At 36.9% G+C, this 16,230-nt stretch overlaps 2 protein-coding genes across 2 annotated transcripts in view; both read right to left on the bottom strand.

Annotated features, from left to right (window-relative positions):
• Positions 1 to 348: 348 nt before the first annotated feature.
• zgc:91890 (solute carrier family 52, riboflavin transporter, member 3-B) lies at positions 349 to 4,431 on the bottom strand. Its single transcript, XM_053494365.1, has 4 exons — positions 4,340 to 4,431; positions 2,429 to 3,514; positions 2,224 to 2,347; positions 349 to 1,861 (listed from the first exon to the last, which is right to left on the bottom strand). Exons 2-4 carry the CDS (start codon positions 3,457 to 3,459, stop codon positions 1,649 to 1,651), a joined length of 1,368 nt encoding a protein of 455 aa, XP_053350340.1. The 5' UTR covers positions 3,460 to 3,514; positions 4,340 to 4,431; the 3' UTR covers positions 349 to 1,648.
• A 3,895-nt stretch (positions 4,432 to 8,326) lies between these two features.
• macf1b (microtubule actin crosslinking factor 1b) overlaps positions 8,327 to 16,230 on the bottom strand; it is a 41,808-nt gene continuing 33,904 nt past the window's right edge. The window contains exons 27-39 of the mRNA XM_053494503.1: positions 15,979 to 16,173; positions 14,946 to 15,071; positions 14,706 to 14,849; positions 14,429 to 14,617; positions 14,224 to 14,338; positions 13,965 to 14,131; positions 13,020 to 13,182; positions 12,230 to 12,384; positions 11,991 to 12,065; positions 11,790 to 11,907; positions 11,529 to 11,692; positions 11,249 to 11,366; positions 8,327 to 10,627 (exon numbers count right to left, since the gene is read on the bottom strand). Of these exons, the coding sequence (XP_053350478.1) occupies positions 10,602 to 10,627; positions 11,249 to 11,366; positions 11,529 to 11,692; positions 11,790 to 11,907; positions 11,991 to 12,065; positions 12,230 to 12,384; positions 13,020 to 13,182; positions 13,965 to 14,131; positions 14,224 to 14,338; positions 14,429 to 14,617; positions 14,706 to 14,849; positions 14,946 to 15,071; positions 15,979 to 16,173 (1,755 nt within the window). The 3' untranslated portion in view covers positions 8,327 to 10,601. The remainder of the gene's footprint in view (positions 10,628 to 11,248; positions 11,367 to 11,528; positions 11,693 to 11,789; positions 11,908 to 11,990; positions 12,066 to 12,229; positions 12,385 to 13,019; positions 13,183 to 13,964; positions 14,132 to 14,223; positions 14,339 to 14,428; positions 14,618 to 14,705; positions 14,850 to 14,945; positions 15,072 to 15,978; positions 16,174 to 16,230) is intronic.

Here is a 16,230-nt window from a genome sequence, read left to right as displayed (position 1 = left end):
ACACATTACAGACAATTTGGGAACGCCAATTACTTAAAACTCCACACAAACAGACCCATGGCAGGATTCAAACCCGGACCCTGGAGGTGCAAAGCAAAAGTGCTAAACACTAAGCCACCGTGCCGCTGGTATGATTTCATGTTACACATTAATATTATATTTTACGTATATTATATTATGCATATGGATCATTGGTTAAGATAATTGCATGTAAAAGTATTTATTTCTAGTTAGGCAATCAAGATGAAAAACACAGTCAAACGGTAGCCTGTAACTGAAGGGCTTTTTTTTATTAAAAATGAACAATAAAAAATGAAACATATAAATATTTACTTTGACCAGTAATTATTTAAGATACACAACGTGAAAAAGTGGTAAACAAATTAAAATGTAATAATAATAATAATAATAATAATAATAACAATAATAAATTGAACAGTAGATTTAAATAGCATCCCGTGAAGGCACTTTTTAATAACCATTGGTTAAATTAACATTAACCAATGACAAACACAATCAGGTCTGGACAGTCACACAAGCTTTATAATTTTGCCTCCACCACAATGGATTTGAAATGAATAAATCAAAATATAAAGTGAATCAAGACTGAAGTGTAAACTTTAAAATTAATGTCAGGGATTAAACAAAATTATTGCATTGCCCATTTAGAAATTACACACTCTATCTTGCCAGGCTCAAAAGTATCAGGACAAACTAAAAATTATAACTACAAGGATGCAAATCATTCAGGCAGGCAGTGGCCGCATGAATTAAAGAGCATTTCATTAGAATTAAAGGTAAACCCCTATTACATGTATGAAGGCTTCTCTTGAGTGTTAGGTTTGACAATGATACAATACATCTAAGGCCAGAATTTAGCAATCATACACTTCATTTTCATGGTCTTCTGGGCTTTTTTATGTTGCTGAGTTCAACAGTGCATTCATTTTATTTAATCTAAAAATAAATAAATAAATAAAAACCCTAAATGGTTGATTTGGCCATACCAAATCACAGAGTTTTGCTATTTCTCGGATAGGTCTGTTTTGTTTTACTTTCCTCCACTTGCATCAACACCTCTTTGTACCAAATATTAGGAGTTCTCATTATCAGCTACCAAATGTAATTAACATTAGACCATGTATTTCCCTAATTAGTGATGACATACTGAGGAAACAGGCCACAAGTGGCCATTAAACTGCTGATCAATCAATTATTCAATTCAATTACTTTTGAGCCTGTCAAAATAGAGGGACTTTGTAAAAATGTTTGTAATTCCTAAACAGTTAAGGCAATATTTTTTTGTTATTATATGCAAAAGTCTGCACTTTAATCACACATTGATTTCTTAATTTTAAATCCATTGTGGTGCTGTACAAAGTCAAAATTCTGAAAATCATGTTATTGTCCAAATACTTATGGCCCCAACTGTATATCATTATATTGGTCTGCAGCATTAGAGCTCTGTCTTATGTAACTAATCTAGTGCACTTAAACACTTCCCAACACAGTACAGTACAAGTATTTAGGAAAAGCGGTCTATTTCTTTTGTAACGTTTCAGTCGAGTATATTCAATGTATTTTTAAAACTTATTTTCTGGAAAGATGTAATGTAACACAGTTATGCAAAGCTTTCACTCAGACTGTTTTATTTAGGGCACTTAGTGTTACAGGGATCACCTGATTTGAAGAGTCCATAAACACTGACTAAAGGAAACATTGACATTGCCCCTAACATGGAACCAAGTTGTACTACAGCGCCACACCACACGAGGGCGCTGTGTCCTTCATCTCGCAGGATCACCCCAATTATCACCTTCACGTAGGACAGAGTGAGGACAAATATCACCCAAGTTATCACCTGTATCATAAAAAATAGAGAAGGATGTGTACATAAAACATATTGTCCAGAAAAAAACATACATGTTCAAAAGTATGTGGACACCTGATCAGCACACCCATACATCCTATTCCACATTTAATCACCCCTTAACTGTTAGAGAACAAACTCAGTTCTAAATCGTAATACTATGAAGACAATCTGGACTATTATGTTCTTCAAACTTTGTGACAACAGTTAAGGGAAAGCCACATGTGATGACCAGGTGTTTACATAATTTTGATGATATAATATACATGAGCCATTAACTTTATAATCTGTATAGAAATTATGTGTTTATAAAATATAAAATGAAAAATTAACGGACAAATTAGAATCCTCACCATGAGTGCAGCTCCTAATTCATGATAAACCAATAGAGGACAGGGACTCATTGCTGCCAGGCCCATGATGTAAGCTCCAAATCCTGTACCAGTGACTGTAAGAACCCCCATCAGCGTCAGAGACCTGAAGATGAGGAAGAGCTACAGTAGGTCAGGGTATACATTAAAAACTTGTATCTGTTTATTTTAAATGTCAAGGTCTCACCTGATAGGAAAGAACATGGCGATAAAGCAGGCCACAGGGTTAGCCACCGCAGCCATAGTGGTTGCCAAGTGATAGGCCTGATTACCATATGGTAGGCAGGAGTAGGACTGTACTGAAGGAAGAACTGCATTGGTTAATGCATTAACCCAAGCCAGAACAACAAAAATGAAAACCACCTCTGCTCTGCTGTAAGTTCCTTTCCCAAAGGTGCTGTGAGGTTTATTTGCTTGATCTTCTGGATGTTCCAGCATGGGTGTTTGTTCTGCAGGACGGTTCTGCAGGGAGAGGCTAACGTCAGCCGTCTCTTCATGCTTTGTGTTATCAAGATACTTTTCACATTTATGTTCTTGTGCTACAGCAGGATGGTAGTTAAGCATCACAAAAGCACCCAGGCAGACCGCCATCATGGAGCTTAGGAACAGAAAAAAGACCTGGACAGAGAAGTTAGCTGGCTGGTAATGTGCCTGCAATTCATTACTGGTCGCCTCGGTGTAGTTGACCATGCTGAAATTTGTAGTAGCTGTGGCATTTTTGCACTGGACCACCCCAACGCCCTGAATCAAAGCCACAATAGCTGGAATCAGGCCACTTAGACCCTCTCCGACAAAGTAGGTAGTGAGGTACTGAGGCTGGAGCCTCATCATAAAAGGCAGGAAGGTGACAGAGGAGGTACAGTCCACCACTGACAGGAGGAAACTGAGAGACAGCAGAGCTACACTATGTTCAGCAGTTCCCACAAATAGTGTGTGCTTCCAGAGGAAGGCCAATAGAAAGGTGGCCAGGATACCCAACACAATAATGGTGTAGATGACTGGCCGCTTATCCAGTACTCCCGGCCTGAAGCGGTGCATAAGTGTGATAAACAGTGGTCCAATGTTTGCTAACTGGATGATAACGGTGAGGTAGGAGGGAAGGTACCAATATTCAGGGATCTCTGGTACAATCAGTGGGAGCTCAACCCACATCCCATTGATGGCGACCCATGAGCCAATGCCAAAGAGGCAAGCCAACACGTGTGTCAACAGTGACATGATGAAGAGAATGATTCCAGTTTTAGATTAGGCAAAAAGTAGTGATGAAGGTCATCTGAAAAACAAACATAATGTAGGCTCACCATTTTTAAGATTCTCATGCAGTTATTATGATCAAACATACAGGATTCAAATGTCAGAGTTTCTCCAATTCCAAAAAAAACTTTTTCATTTATCTTTTATTCACTTATCGTGTACAGGGTCACTGGAGGTCTGGAGCCTATCCTAGAAGACTTCGGGCACAAGGTGGCCAATCTATCACAGGGCACACACACACTACGGGCAATTTGGGAATGCCAGTTAACCTAGTCTGCATGTGTTTGACCAGAGTACCCAGAGGAAACCCACCAAGCACAAGGAGAACATGCAACTTTATGCACACAGAGACGGGAATTGAACCCTCGTCCATGTAGGTGCAAAGCCACATGTACAAACAAGCACAGAAACACACAAGAAATGAATTTGAGTTGTTCCTTATTGGATTAGTTAAATGTTATAATACAGTTATTATAATATCTCACTGCTTAGCATGATGTTTAAACATGTTATAAGGGTGGGTCAGACAGAGGTTACAAGACCTTTCCCCTACATTCCCTCTGACCTACAGCTGATCATCAACACATAGTAACTACCATATGATTGATACTTTTCACGTTAAAAAATCTTATAAGGAAACAAGTCATTTAGCTAAATCTGCCCATTTCCTCCTCTTCTTCTTTCTTTTCTACTCATTTATTTATATTCACTTCCTTATTCCATTCAGATAAATCATCACCTACAAACCTCATTATAAGAATTGTGATTTAGACACTATGCGCAACCTTTGACATTCTACAATACAAAACCCATCATCGCACACACACAGAGACTCATAACCTACCTTATGGCCAGTCGACCTTGTGATTGTATTTAACACATTCTACATCAGGTGCTTCTAGTTACATCAGCCAGCAAGTCTGCACTTACACACTCTCTCACCGCTCCACTGTATGTAGAGACGGTGCGCATGTGCAAACTTCCTGTATGTCACTGTCTTGCCCAATAGAAGGCACAGCCATGTGCTCAACCCACCATTGTGTAGCCATGATGAAAAAGAGGAGGAGGACTTGTGATGTCAGAGGACACCTCCCACATACCACTGCTCCTACATCCCACTCCTCCTACATACCACGCTCAAGCTTGTGATTCTCCCCAACCAGGAAGTGTGTTAATCACAGTGAATGAGCAATATAACTTTCACTTAAATGTGAATCTATGTTTTTCAGTTTTTTGAGGATCAACCGGACACACGTGTGTATTTTAGAGATAATAATGTCTGCTGCTAATGTCTGCTGCTATATAAGTCCTGACATAAAGTTAAAATCTGTGTGCCTTTATTTTTCCTGTCATGAATTTTTTTTATATCACTACTCCTGGTATGAAAAGATCCTCTAAGATGTACTTAACCCTTAATAATTCATCTTATCGAATTGTTAATCATGTTGCCGTCATGAAGGTTTGACTCCATGACATTAGAACAAAAACATGACACAAACATAAAAAAAGATACTACTGTTTGTGTTAATGTTAGAAGTAAATCTGAGTTAGTTTAAACTATTACATAAACAAATTAGGAGTTTGTCATTTTTTCCCCTAATTTTATGATTCTTTTCTAACATAACTTATCTTCTCTCTCTTCTAAAATTATTATTGTTAAGAAAAAGAACAAAGCCATGATCCATTTTGAATAACACAACCTGACTAAAATTAAGACAGTCTTTGAGAAGTAGTATAAACAGAATCTATCTATCTATCTATCTATCTATCTATCTATCTATCTATCTATCTATCTATCTATCTGTCTGTCTGTCTGTCTGTCTGTCTATCTAAAGAGAGAGAGAGAGAGAGAGAGAGAGAGAGAGAGAAAGAGATAGAATATAAAGATATTTTATTCATTTCTACTGCATGTATTATATAAAAAGTATAACTAACAAAACAACAAAATGTATTTGAATCTTTATACAAAACACAGATTTTAAACAAACATAGTATTTTTGTAAAAATAGTATATTTGTAAAAATAGTATTTTTACAAATGATTTAATCCAATGATTTATAGAAGCACTTTGTAGTCTTTATTAAAAACATATCCTCATGCTAGTTCACTAGGTCGGGAAATAAAAACACTATTAAACCCTTAAAAAATCAAGCAGCACAGGTAGTGGATAGTAAACTATATATATATATATATATATATATATATATATATATATATATATATATATATATATAACCAGAGTTATCATTAGTTTCAAAATGCAGAAAACTCTACTGTTACCAGAATGTGAAAATGACATCGCAAAAATTAAGACATCACAAAAGGCTCATATTTTCATTATGTTTGGTCACAGAAACACATGACCACATGATAGTATTGCAAAAAATGGCTAAAAATGTTTAAAGACTCTCAAACCCTCATTGGGGCTGTTAGTACAGTAAAGAAAACACAAGACAAAAGATTTTTTTTTTTCTATAATGTACTTTGTAGTGTTTAATTACACACATTTCCATTATGTACTTAGAAGTCATGCAATGGGAGAACATAGTGTGTAGTGTGCTCCTAAAAAAAGATTCAGATTTCTTTAAAAATAAAACTCTCGCAGCCTTCTATAGTAAAGAGTCTGGATCATCTGTCAGTACCGAAACTACTTAACTACTGCTTAAGGTGAAGAAAAAATCAATAAGCTGTGAAATATATAAAATGTTAGCATGCAGAACAGAAAGATTTCTACCTGCGTTTTTTGCTTCTCTGCTTCACGTGCTCCACAGCAGCAAGGCCTAATGTTCAGTATCAGACTGACCTTGCTTGGGGCACATAAACAATAGAGAAGGCTGCTCCCATAATGCAATGAGGTAGGCAGATCACACAGCAGGGCCTTGTAGGCAGGTGGGTATTAGCTAAATCAACAAGCAGACAGCATTTCTTTGAAACAACTTAGAGACCTTCTTTGTTTTCTCCCACACTAACACTGTACTTATACTGTAGTTAGCAAATCCTTTCAATGGCATGGCAAATAGAGTAGCCTTTCGTGAAAACAAAGTATTTTAGGATTAATTTCTGAATACATTCCAGTAATGTTTTGGTTTGGAATAAGTATTTATATCATGCACAAAATGTGCAATTTCATGGCCATTCATTATGTTTGTCTTTCATGCTTTAGGGTTTCACAAGAAAAAGAGGAATGAATGTTTTAACACAGAATCACTTTAGAGACAAGTTGTGGCAGAAGTTATCCAAAAACTCAAGGTCAAATAGGTCAAATAAGGTCAAATCATGAAGGACACCCTGTCAAGCACTTTTAATGTTTTCCCTGCTATGTCACACCCATGTCAATTCAGAAAAGGTTGTTTATAAGCTGATTAGTTAAATCAGGTGTTTTGGGAGCTGAGAAAACACTAAAATGAGTTTCCTATACTGTAAATGTCAGCCTACTTGCTCTTTGATGGCTTAGGCACCTGGTTTGAGGTGTTAATGGGTGTTTCCCCCCAAATTGTTCACATCTCATAAACCATTTGTCAAAAGCTGGAGACTAGATGAGGTTAGTATGCGATGGAAACAAAGGAGGGTGACAGCCCAACATATACAATATGTACAATGAAATAGGGGTAGGTAAGTTGCTGAACTGAGTAGAACAATTTTGTGCATATTTAGCCCATGGGATAAACTTGCCTGAATCTTCCTGGTTGAAACCGCAGAATATCTGTATGAAGAAAACAATCTATTGGTTTTCATCTTTGACCTGCCTGTTGGTCTAAGGGTGGCACCCAGTGACTGAAATACTCATTTACAGTATAGTGTGCATGAGCAGAAATCAGGTGTCTGTGAATGTGACAAGGTGCGTGTGTGCTGGGAAGTGTAGTTGCCAGTGGCTGTTTGTAGACTATGGCATTTACTGAGAGTTGGAGTCTCCTGATCACTTCAGCGATTCTCTGAATGCCATAAAACTAATCATTATATTATAGCAGAGAAAAAAAGAACTTTTTAACTTCTTAAAATGAAAACCATTATAAAAACAGCATTCTACAAAGTGATTTATTTTACAAGTAATATCTTATTAGTTACATTTATCTACAATGAAATACAAATATTCAAGCGTAAGTTCATGCAGTGATTTGTTGGATGTCACCGGAAAGATGCATTTTTCCAGTGTTTTAGCAGTTACACATATAATAATGAAGATACAGTGGCAGATTTAAAAAAAAATCATAAACATATGTAAACCAATTTTGTACATTCTTGCACCATTAGTCCTGCAATCAGTGGACAACTGACAAAAGAGTGTTCACAGACTTCAGAAGTATTCAGTGGTTATGCTTACAGTTACCCCAAGCCTTTTCATGAAACTGGACTTGATTCTGAATAATAACTGGTGGTGGTGGTTTGGTCACTTACGATGTTCACTCAATCTTAAAACTTATGTTCTAGCAGGTTTTTAAGAATCCTCACAAAAACCTGACAGTTATTCACATGCCACCATCTTTAATGTGAAATAAATTAAATGCGTTCCTGAGATCGCACTTCATGAAGATCTTGGCTGTTCTGAGCTGATCCATTGGCCATGGGGCATTAGTGATGGTGGAAATCTGTACTTATCTGTACTTATCTGTAATTTTATTAAGTTTGTTATAATCATACAGGGCTTAAGGCATCCTCTATTTTTCTCCACTAAGAAAAGGCTTGCCAACATGGGGGAAGTGGAAGAATGGACATACTGCTGGGGTGTTTCCACGATGTAGTCCATGGCTCATTGTTCTATAAGGGAAAGGAGTAAATGTGACCACATGAATTAATTCTATGGTAGTTATGACTTTGTTCGTGGCATTTCAACTGTATTTCAATTTGTTTGGCATCCTCCATGCTCTCAGTGGCAGATGAAATGGTTAAAATAAAAATTCAAGCAGATGCAAATGTAGCTTAGCATTTTAATACAGAAAGTTGACAAACAAGTCCAAATGTACAACTTTTGCAGTTAAAAAAAACAGGCAAAGGATTCAGTGGTCAGCAAACCACAACAATATGACAAGGCAATAACCTTAAAAACAGGCAGTCAATATATAAACAGAAGGTTTGATAAAGTCAGGTAAAGGCACACTGAGCATTTACATCATGACATGGATGGGTGACTAACATACTCATTTATAGTGTCTATTGTTTGCTGGTGATGGTGTGCATGAGCAGAAATCAGGTGTCTGTGAATGTGACAAGGTGCATGTGTGCTGGGAAGTGTAGTTGCCAGTGGCTGTGTTTGTAGACTATGGCATTTACTGAGAGTTGGAGTCTCTTGATGACTTCAGCGATTCTCTGAATGTCATAAAACTAGAGACTAAAAAAAACCCTTTATTTATACTATACCAAAGCAAGGTTATTGACATTTTAATTTATGCTAAAGCTCATTTTAATGCAGTTATTTATACACTGACACTAAATACACGCAATAGGATGACTAATCATTATATTATAGCAGAGAGAAAAAGGAAGAACTTTTTAACTTCTTAAAATAAAACCAAATTTAAAACAGCATTCTACAAAGTAATTTATTTTACAAGTTATATCTTATTAGTTACATTTATCTACAACGAAATACAAATATTTAAGCGTAAGTTCATGCAGTGATTTGTTGGATGTCACCGGAAAGGTGCATATCCGGGCAAAAGCTTTTTCCAGTGTTTCAGCAGTTATACATATAATAATAAAGATACAGTGGCAGATTTTTTAAAAATCCATAAACATCTGTAAACGAATTTTGTACTTATAGTCATTCTTGCACCATTGGTCCTGCAGTCAGTGGACAACTGATAAAAGAGTGTTCACAGACTTCAGAAGTATTCACATTGTATATGTAGTATCAACAAAAAAAGGCACATGCATGTAATGTGATATGAACCAAAGGCCACAACCAAGACATTCTTTAAGGTATAAAATGAACATACAGGACATGTAGCCCTGTAGTCATAATACAAAAACAGATCATACTGTATACACGTGGCTTTTGGTTTAAATAAAATACAGTTTAAGACTGGCAGGGAATGTTGGACAATTCGTATTTTTGCTAATCTCATGGAGACCTACACTTTCATGTCCTCTTAGGGAAACTCTTAAAGTTGATTGTTCATAATTATTTATTTAGAATTCTAAGCATGGATACAAGTTGAAATATATTTACTCTACAAAGACATTAACATGAGCCACAAAGAAAAAAAAAAAACAAGTCTATTTTATATTTGATTGCAGTGAAAAACATTTCTTTTTGGATGTTCAGTTTGTCAAGTCTTCTAACAGTGTACCTTTGTACAAGGGGAAAATTGCTGCTAAACATTTAAATAGTTCAACTCATCAAACCTGAGGAAACTCTACAGCCACACTTACAAAGTTCAATACAAATGTGTCTTACAATCTGTTTTTTTTCCAGACTATACCATACATATTAATACAGAGTACATTCATTCAAGCTTTAAGGCAGTTGAATGAGGTCTGTCCGTTTTGGTTTGCATCAGTATCTGCAGTTTCTCTTGTACATAATTATGAACAGAACACTGATGTTTGTGAACATGTGCATATGCGTGTTAAAAAAAAAGAGACAATTGCATTTTTGTTGTTCACAAAGGCCCTCTAGGCGCATTACTGTATTTAGTATACGTAAAGCCAATATATACGGGATTTGGGAGAGCAGAAGCATCATGCAGCTAATACCCATGCAGAACATTCCACTACTTCAAGCCTCTCAGAACAGAGGGTAGGATATACTGTGTTTGCTTTGGAAAAAAAAGCACAAAAGAAAAATATATAAATACAAATTTAAGTAGCTGGCAGAACGTAATGTTGTGAGAAGGAATAAGGTTGCATAATCCCTGACTGTGGATAGAATTCCCACCACGCCTTTGTACTTTGGAAAGATGATCTACCAACTCTTAAACAAACAAACAAAAAAAACGTCAATCAGCCAGGGTGAGTGTGTGAAGGTTCATGTGGAGCACTTCAATGTATGTTGTAGGACCATTTGAACTAAGTTCTTCCATTTTGGTCTGTACCACTTTCTGGGCCTCTGATCATAGGATTCTGAGTCCTGTTGCTTTAACTGTACATGCTGGGAGCTAAGGGTAGAATCATGTGGGTGCTCTTTCAGCTTCTTCTGAAGTGCAAAAAGGGGAAAAAACAATATTATGACCACTGCATGAAACAGACCTGTTGGGTCATAAAGACTGTTTGGACTGTTTGAAACATAAAGTATCTTATTAAAAAGTTAAGGAATAAAACACACATAGATGCACAATTATAGAAAAAAATACCATTCTGACATAAATTATTTTCTTAAAACAGCATGTCCTAATGTCATACATGTTAAATAATGGTCTCCTTACAGATAGGTTTCTCACAAATTGTCAATAATTATTTGAGTTAACTAACCCTTTAGATTAATATATGTAGTAATATATTTAGATTCCAAAAAATGACATGCATTTAGATTTTTTTTAATTCAAGAAAAATCTGCCATTAATATATCAAGAAGGAAAATAAAAGTTTTTTTCTTCAACTTTCAGATAATTCAATTATATTAAATTTGATCAGATGTCAATCTAGCAGATAGCCTTTATGAGAGAAACATAACAAATTTTTAATGCATTATAGATTATGTTTAAGATTAGATAAAATAAGTCTTTATAAATCCCGAATGAAATTGTTTCTCCAGTGGCTGTATATTTAAAAAATACAAAATATAGAAATATTTTACATAGTATCTGAGCTGACAAACCTGAAGGAGAGGGAGAATCATCATCTCCTGCTGGAGAGAACTGATCCATTCCTAATGCTGCTATAGAGCTCCTTGGCCGAATGCACCGCTCCCCAGAGAAACTTCTGCGTAACAGTGCCTACATCAGACAAAGCATAAAACTATTAATGAATGAAGGTTGGATTGCAAACACCGGCTACAAAGAACAGTTGGTGGAATAGTACAGATGTATTTTTATGCCTCCCACAAAATTTCACACCATTAAACTGAACATTTTGACTAAAATGAGGATGAACCTGACCTTTCGAGATAAAGGACTACTAGGAGCTGATGCACTACTGTATAAACTCAGGCTGGAGTTTGACCTGCTCACTGTCATTCCTTTGCCTCCTCTGCAACCAGATGCCTCAAAAGAATGAGGGGACAGGTACTTTTCCTTTATCTTTAGGTTTGTCCGACCTTTCACTGTTTTAGAAATAGTAGAAATTGTAGTAATTGCATTTGGAAATGTATGAAATTAGTATTTAACCATTTTTTTAGAAGAGCACTGATAATTCTTCACCTCTGCAAGGGTCATTCTTAACAAGAAATTCATCCAGGGCTGTCCATCCTCCACCAACACGTACCATGAGTGTGCTGCGTAAAATACGTACCATTCTTAACTGCTGAGAGTCTCCAAACTGTAGATAATAAATCATGTTACTTAAATATTTGTCAAAATATGTCATATATTGTGCTGAGAGAAATACAATTTTAATCTTACCCTGTAACGGTTAGTGCTAACCTGTTCCACCTGAAACCTCTTTGGACAGCTGCACTGGGAAACTTGTCTGCTCACCTAGGAAATTGTGAAGGTTTTGTTAAAATTTATATGAAATACATTGCAAAAAATTTACATAAATGTTAGAAGAAGTCAAACTCTTTAAGATGCATGATTTTCATGAAAGGAATATTATATCTGAATTAAATAATGGAATAAATGAACATGACTGTAACAAGTACCTCTTCGTTGATTTGGTCTACATCTATTGTTCTTCGGTAGGGATCTCGGCTTGGGTGGAGTGCACTCACAAACTCATAGTAGTCAATGAAGCCATCTCCATTCACATCAAAAATATTTGCAACAGCTCTCATTTCCAAGGAATTTGTTGGGAATTCTATACATAAGAAAGGCAAGTGCAAGACATACTGTATCAAGAGAAAGGTTCGTTCAGATACTATACATCATATGAAAGCCTTATTTTCTCTTTAAATTCCCAGCTTAACATTTAGAAACTCATGTAAAAAACTATTATACTATAAGTACTATGAATTATTTAGTATCTAAACTGATACTATTAAAGTTTAGTCCAGGATGACGCGGTAAGAGACCCAAGGTGTTGTGCTGTTTCACCCCCAAATAAGTCAGAACAAGCAGGTTTATGTCTGCTTTGTTTAAAGCTAAAATTGGTCAGTTATCCCCTGCTTGTTCTGGGTTACATCTTTTCTAGTTTTATGGGGATCCAGGATACAAACAAAAAATTTATGCACACATTATCCTAGGAAATGCCTAAATACAGGACGAGTCTTTTCTGGCCTCTAAGTTCGAGCCTGGTTTTACTTCCAACCCTGCCTGGCATACCAGCAGCTAAATCCCCAGGTTGATGGGCACTTTAATGTTCTTCATAGGATGAATCAGATGACTAGGCTCTGGCCAAATACAGAATAAGTATGCATCAACTGGGTGTTGGGAGTTTAAGAGCTTGATATTTAGCCACAAGTCATGGAAGAAGGTAGGAATTGAACCGCTTACTGGAGGCCAGAACATTGTCGATGAACTCCTTTTGGGAGATTCGACCATCTTGATCTCGATCGATGCTGCGGAAAACATCTAAAATGCGAGACTTGAGGTGACTTATCCACTGCATGTATTTCTTGCGCCAGATATTGAAATCAAAGTTTGCAAACTCCTCTAACTGTAAACAGACAGAAACAATAAAAAAACAATAAGTGATTCACACCAAAACTCAAGACACATAAGGGACAGATACAGTGCAAAGTTTATACAGCCAGTTTGGAAAGTACAATTACAGGTAGTCCCCAACATATGAACAAGTTCTGTTCCAGGAGCACAGTCGTAAGTCGGATCTGTTCATAAGTCCAACAAAGTGAGTCTTATACGATTCGACATGAATATACAACGTAAAGCATACCAATCCTCTTGATTAAATATCTTTCCCCTTTCCCATGCTGCCTTCATGTGGACAAAAACCATAACCGCACCTAAGGAAATCTCACATGGGAAATGTAACAATGTTGTCTCTGTGCCTTTAAATCGCGAGGGAAATCCCGGATGCCATTTTGTCTCAGAGCTTTCCACTGTATTGGACTGTGAACTCTGATTTGTTAAGGATTTTTTAAAATTAGGATTATTCACGGCGGCTCGGTGGTGTAGTGGTTAGCACTGTCGCCTTGCATCTCCAGGGTCCGGATTCGATTCCTGGCCAGGCTCGATTCCCGTGTCCGTGTGCATGTTCTCCCTGTGCTTGGTGGGTTTCCTTCGAGTACTCTGGTTTCCTCCCACATTCAAAAAATACTTAGGTAAGGTTAATTGACGTTCCCAAATTGTGTGTGTATGTGTGTATCCTGCCTTGTGCCCTAAGCATCCTGGGGTAGGCTTCAGGTCCCCGCGACCCTGAATACAAATGTTCGTAAATCGGGGACTACCTGTATAAAGTAACACATAGACAATAATGACCTCTCTAAGCCTCTGCTGGTGCTTTTCAAGTCTGGTCTGTCTGCTGTGGGCTTGCACCCACAGTTTCTGCCACTGGCTAACCAATTGACACAACTGGGGTGTGTGAGGTTCCAGTCTCTCGAGGGGCAAAGAAACTGAGGTCTGGGACTTTATTGCAGCTCTCCTTTCTGCACACACAAAACAGAAATCCAATGTTCAGCACATGCAATTTCATTAGATTTTTAACAGTAAAACAGTATGTTGTCTGGTTAACACTTACTGCTTGGCATCTTATGGCTTGGAGACACGTGCTTCTTAGGAATCAGCTTGTGTTTGCAGGATTTAGTTGCATTTTCCACTTCTATGACCTTACTCTTTAACTCATCCATAAATCCCTACAAAGAGATAGAATGAATTGCATTCACCAGCATTTAGTTATACCAACCATCTGTTTGTAGTAAAGGTGAATTAGTAAGCATTTGCACCATGTGCTGTGTGATGAGCTCTGCTGTCTGCTCTATTTCATCAGGCAAGCCTTCCTGGTCTCTGAGGTGCAGGGATTCTTCAGCAGCGGAGATCCAGTTCAGGAGACGCTGCACCTCCTTTCTTTCAGCCTCCAGAGCAGAAAGCGCAGCTTGGATTCGCTCGGCTTGCTGTTGTGCCCATGTCTGGACCTGAGTATACACATAATAATGATGATTGGTGTAATTAAAAATAGCCTTCTAAAAATCCATTTGTGTGAATATTATTGTAATCGCTCACCTCCTCGTAGCGGGTTTTGGTGACACTGATCCATGATTTGATAGTAATAACAGAATCAGGATGACAGGAGTACAAAATCTCTTCACCTAAGGTTTGTATACATTGCAGAGCCATCTGATGAGCACTTAAAGAACTCAAATACTCCTGTTCAAACAGGGCATAAAAATAATGTTTTAGCCATCATCAAATGCATTTTCATCATTTTTACTACAAAACTGCTTTATTTCAGGACCCTTATACCTTGTGTTGTGTTAGAAATATTCGGAGAGCCTCTTCTTCTTCAGGCAGTGCACCGTATTTCAAAACCCTTTCAGTGTCAGCAAGTTGATCAAGGAATGAATGAACCATTCTGTCAAACTCATCCGCCTATGAGTACATTATATAAACAGTTATTAGGGGTGATTAGAGGAATTTAATAGATTAAGTGCTAAACATTTAATTCAAAACAGAACGCTTAGTAATGTGCTGTTGAATTATAATTTTTGAATGGGTCACAAGATGGTGATTGATTTTTTATAATCACACAGCTCTCATAAATAGTTTAATAGATCACATATTTATCACAGATTTATATTCTGAGCTTGATATAATATATCTCTTACAGTACAATAATAAGTAATTCAAGGGACTTTTATGTTAGATGATCCATGCAATCTTAACCTAATAAAGTGTCACGTAATAAAATGCCAAATGCCTAAATGTAAAGTCATTTTTTTATTATTATTTTAATATGTTGTTATGCTGTAAGGATATATTTATTTTACATACATTGAAAAAGGTTTTGACACCAGAGATAAAGCTTTCTGTCACAGGAATGTCTCATGATGGAGAACCTTGTGTAACAATTGTACAATGCAAAGATTTCTGTCTTAACTAAAAGAATGATGATTTATACTGTATCTGCTTTAACATAAGAGATAATAGGAACTAACTTGTTTTGTTTTTATTAACCAACATTAATACATTTTTGTTGTTAAACTAGTGTGGAATAACAGGAATAAAATACTAAAACCCGATATACGATAAAGAGAAAAAGCCGTGACAGGCCTGCACTTTTGGTTGGACAAAATAACAACACTCCCCATCATTAATTATTTTTCTCTAACAGCTCACACGACCATGCTTACCTTTTCAGTTATACACAATACAAACCAATATAACCTGGGAAGTATTTTTTAATTCATCAGTTGTAAAAGGGGGCCCTCTGACATATACAATAATATATAATGCTTTGACTACTTCAGATCACAGTCAGAGATCTGGGAGACAGTACCTGTCGTAATGCTGCCTCCAGTCTGGTTTGTCTGGACACTGAGAGTTTACATACAGCCTCCCAGCGTCCCTCCAACTCCTCCATCTGCTCCTGCAGCCAGTGGGCATCAGCAGTGCTTCCCCGAGTCAGATCTCTTACAGAACGCTTCAGGGTGCGAATACAGCCAGCACGCTTCCCCAGCTCCTTCTGAAACACCTAGGATACAAATTGTAAGCTAAAATTTAAATAGGCCTAGTCATTTTTATGGCATAA

Source organism: Clarias gariepinus, chromosome 4 (assembly GCF_024256425.1).
Source record: "Clarias gariepinus isolate MV-2021 ecotype Netherlands chromosome 4, CGAR_prim_01v2, whole genome shotgun sequence".
NCBI classification, from domain to species: Eukaryota; Metazoa; Chordata; class Actinopteri; order Siluriformes; family Clariidae; genus Clarias; species Clarias gariepinus.
The sequence above is the reverse complement of the archived record's forward strand: the minus strand, read 5'-3'. Positions and strand labels throughout refer to the sequence as shown.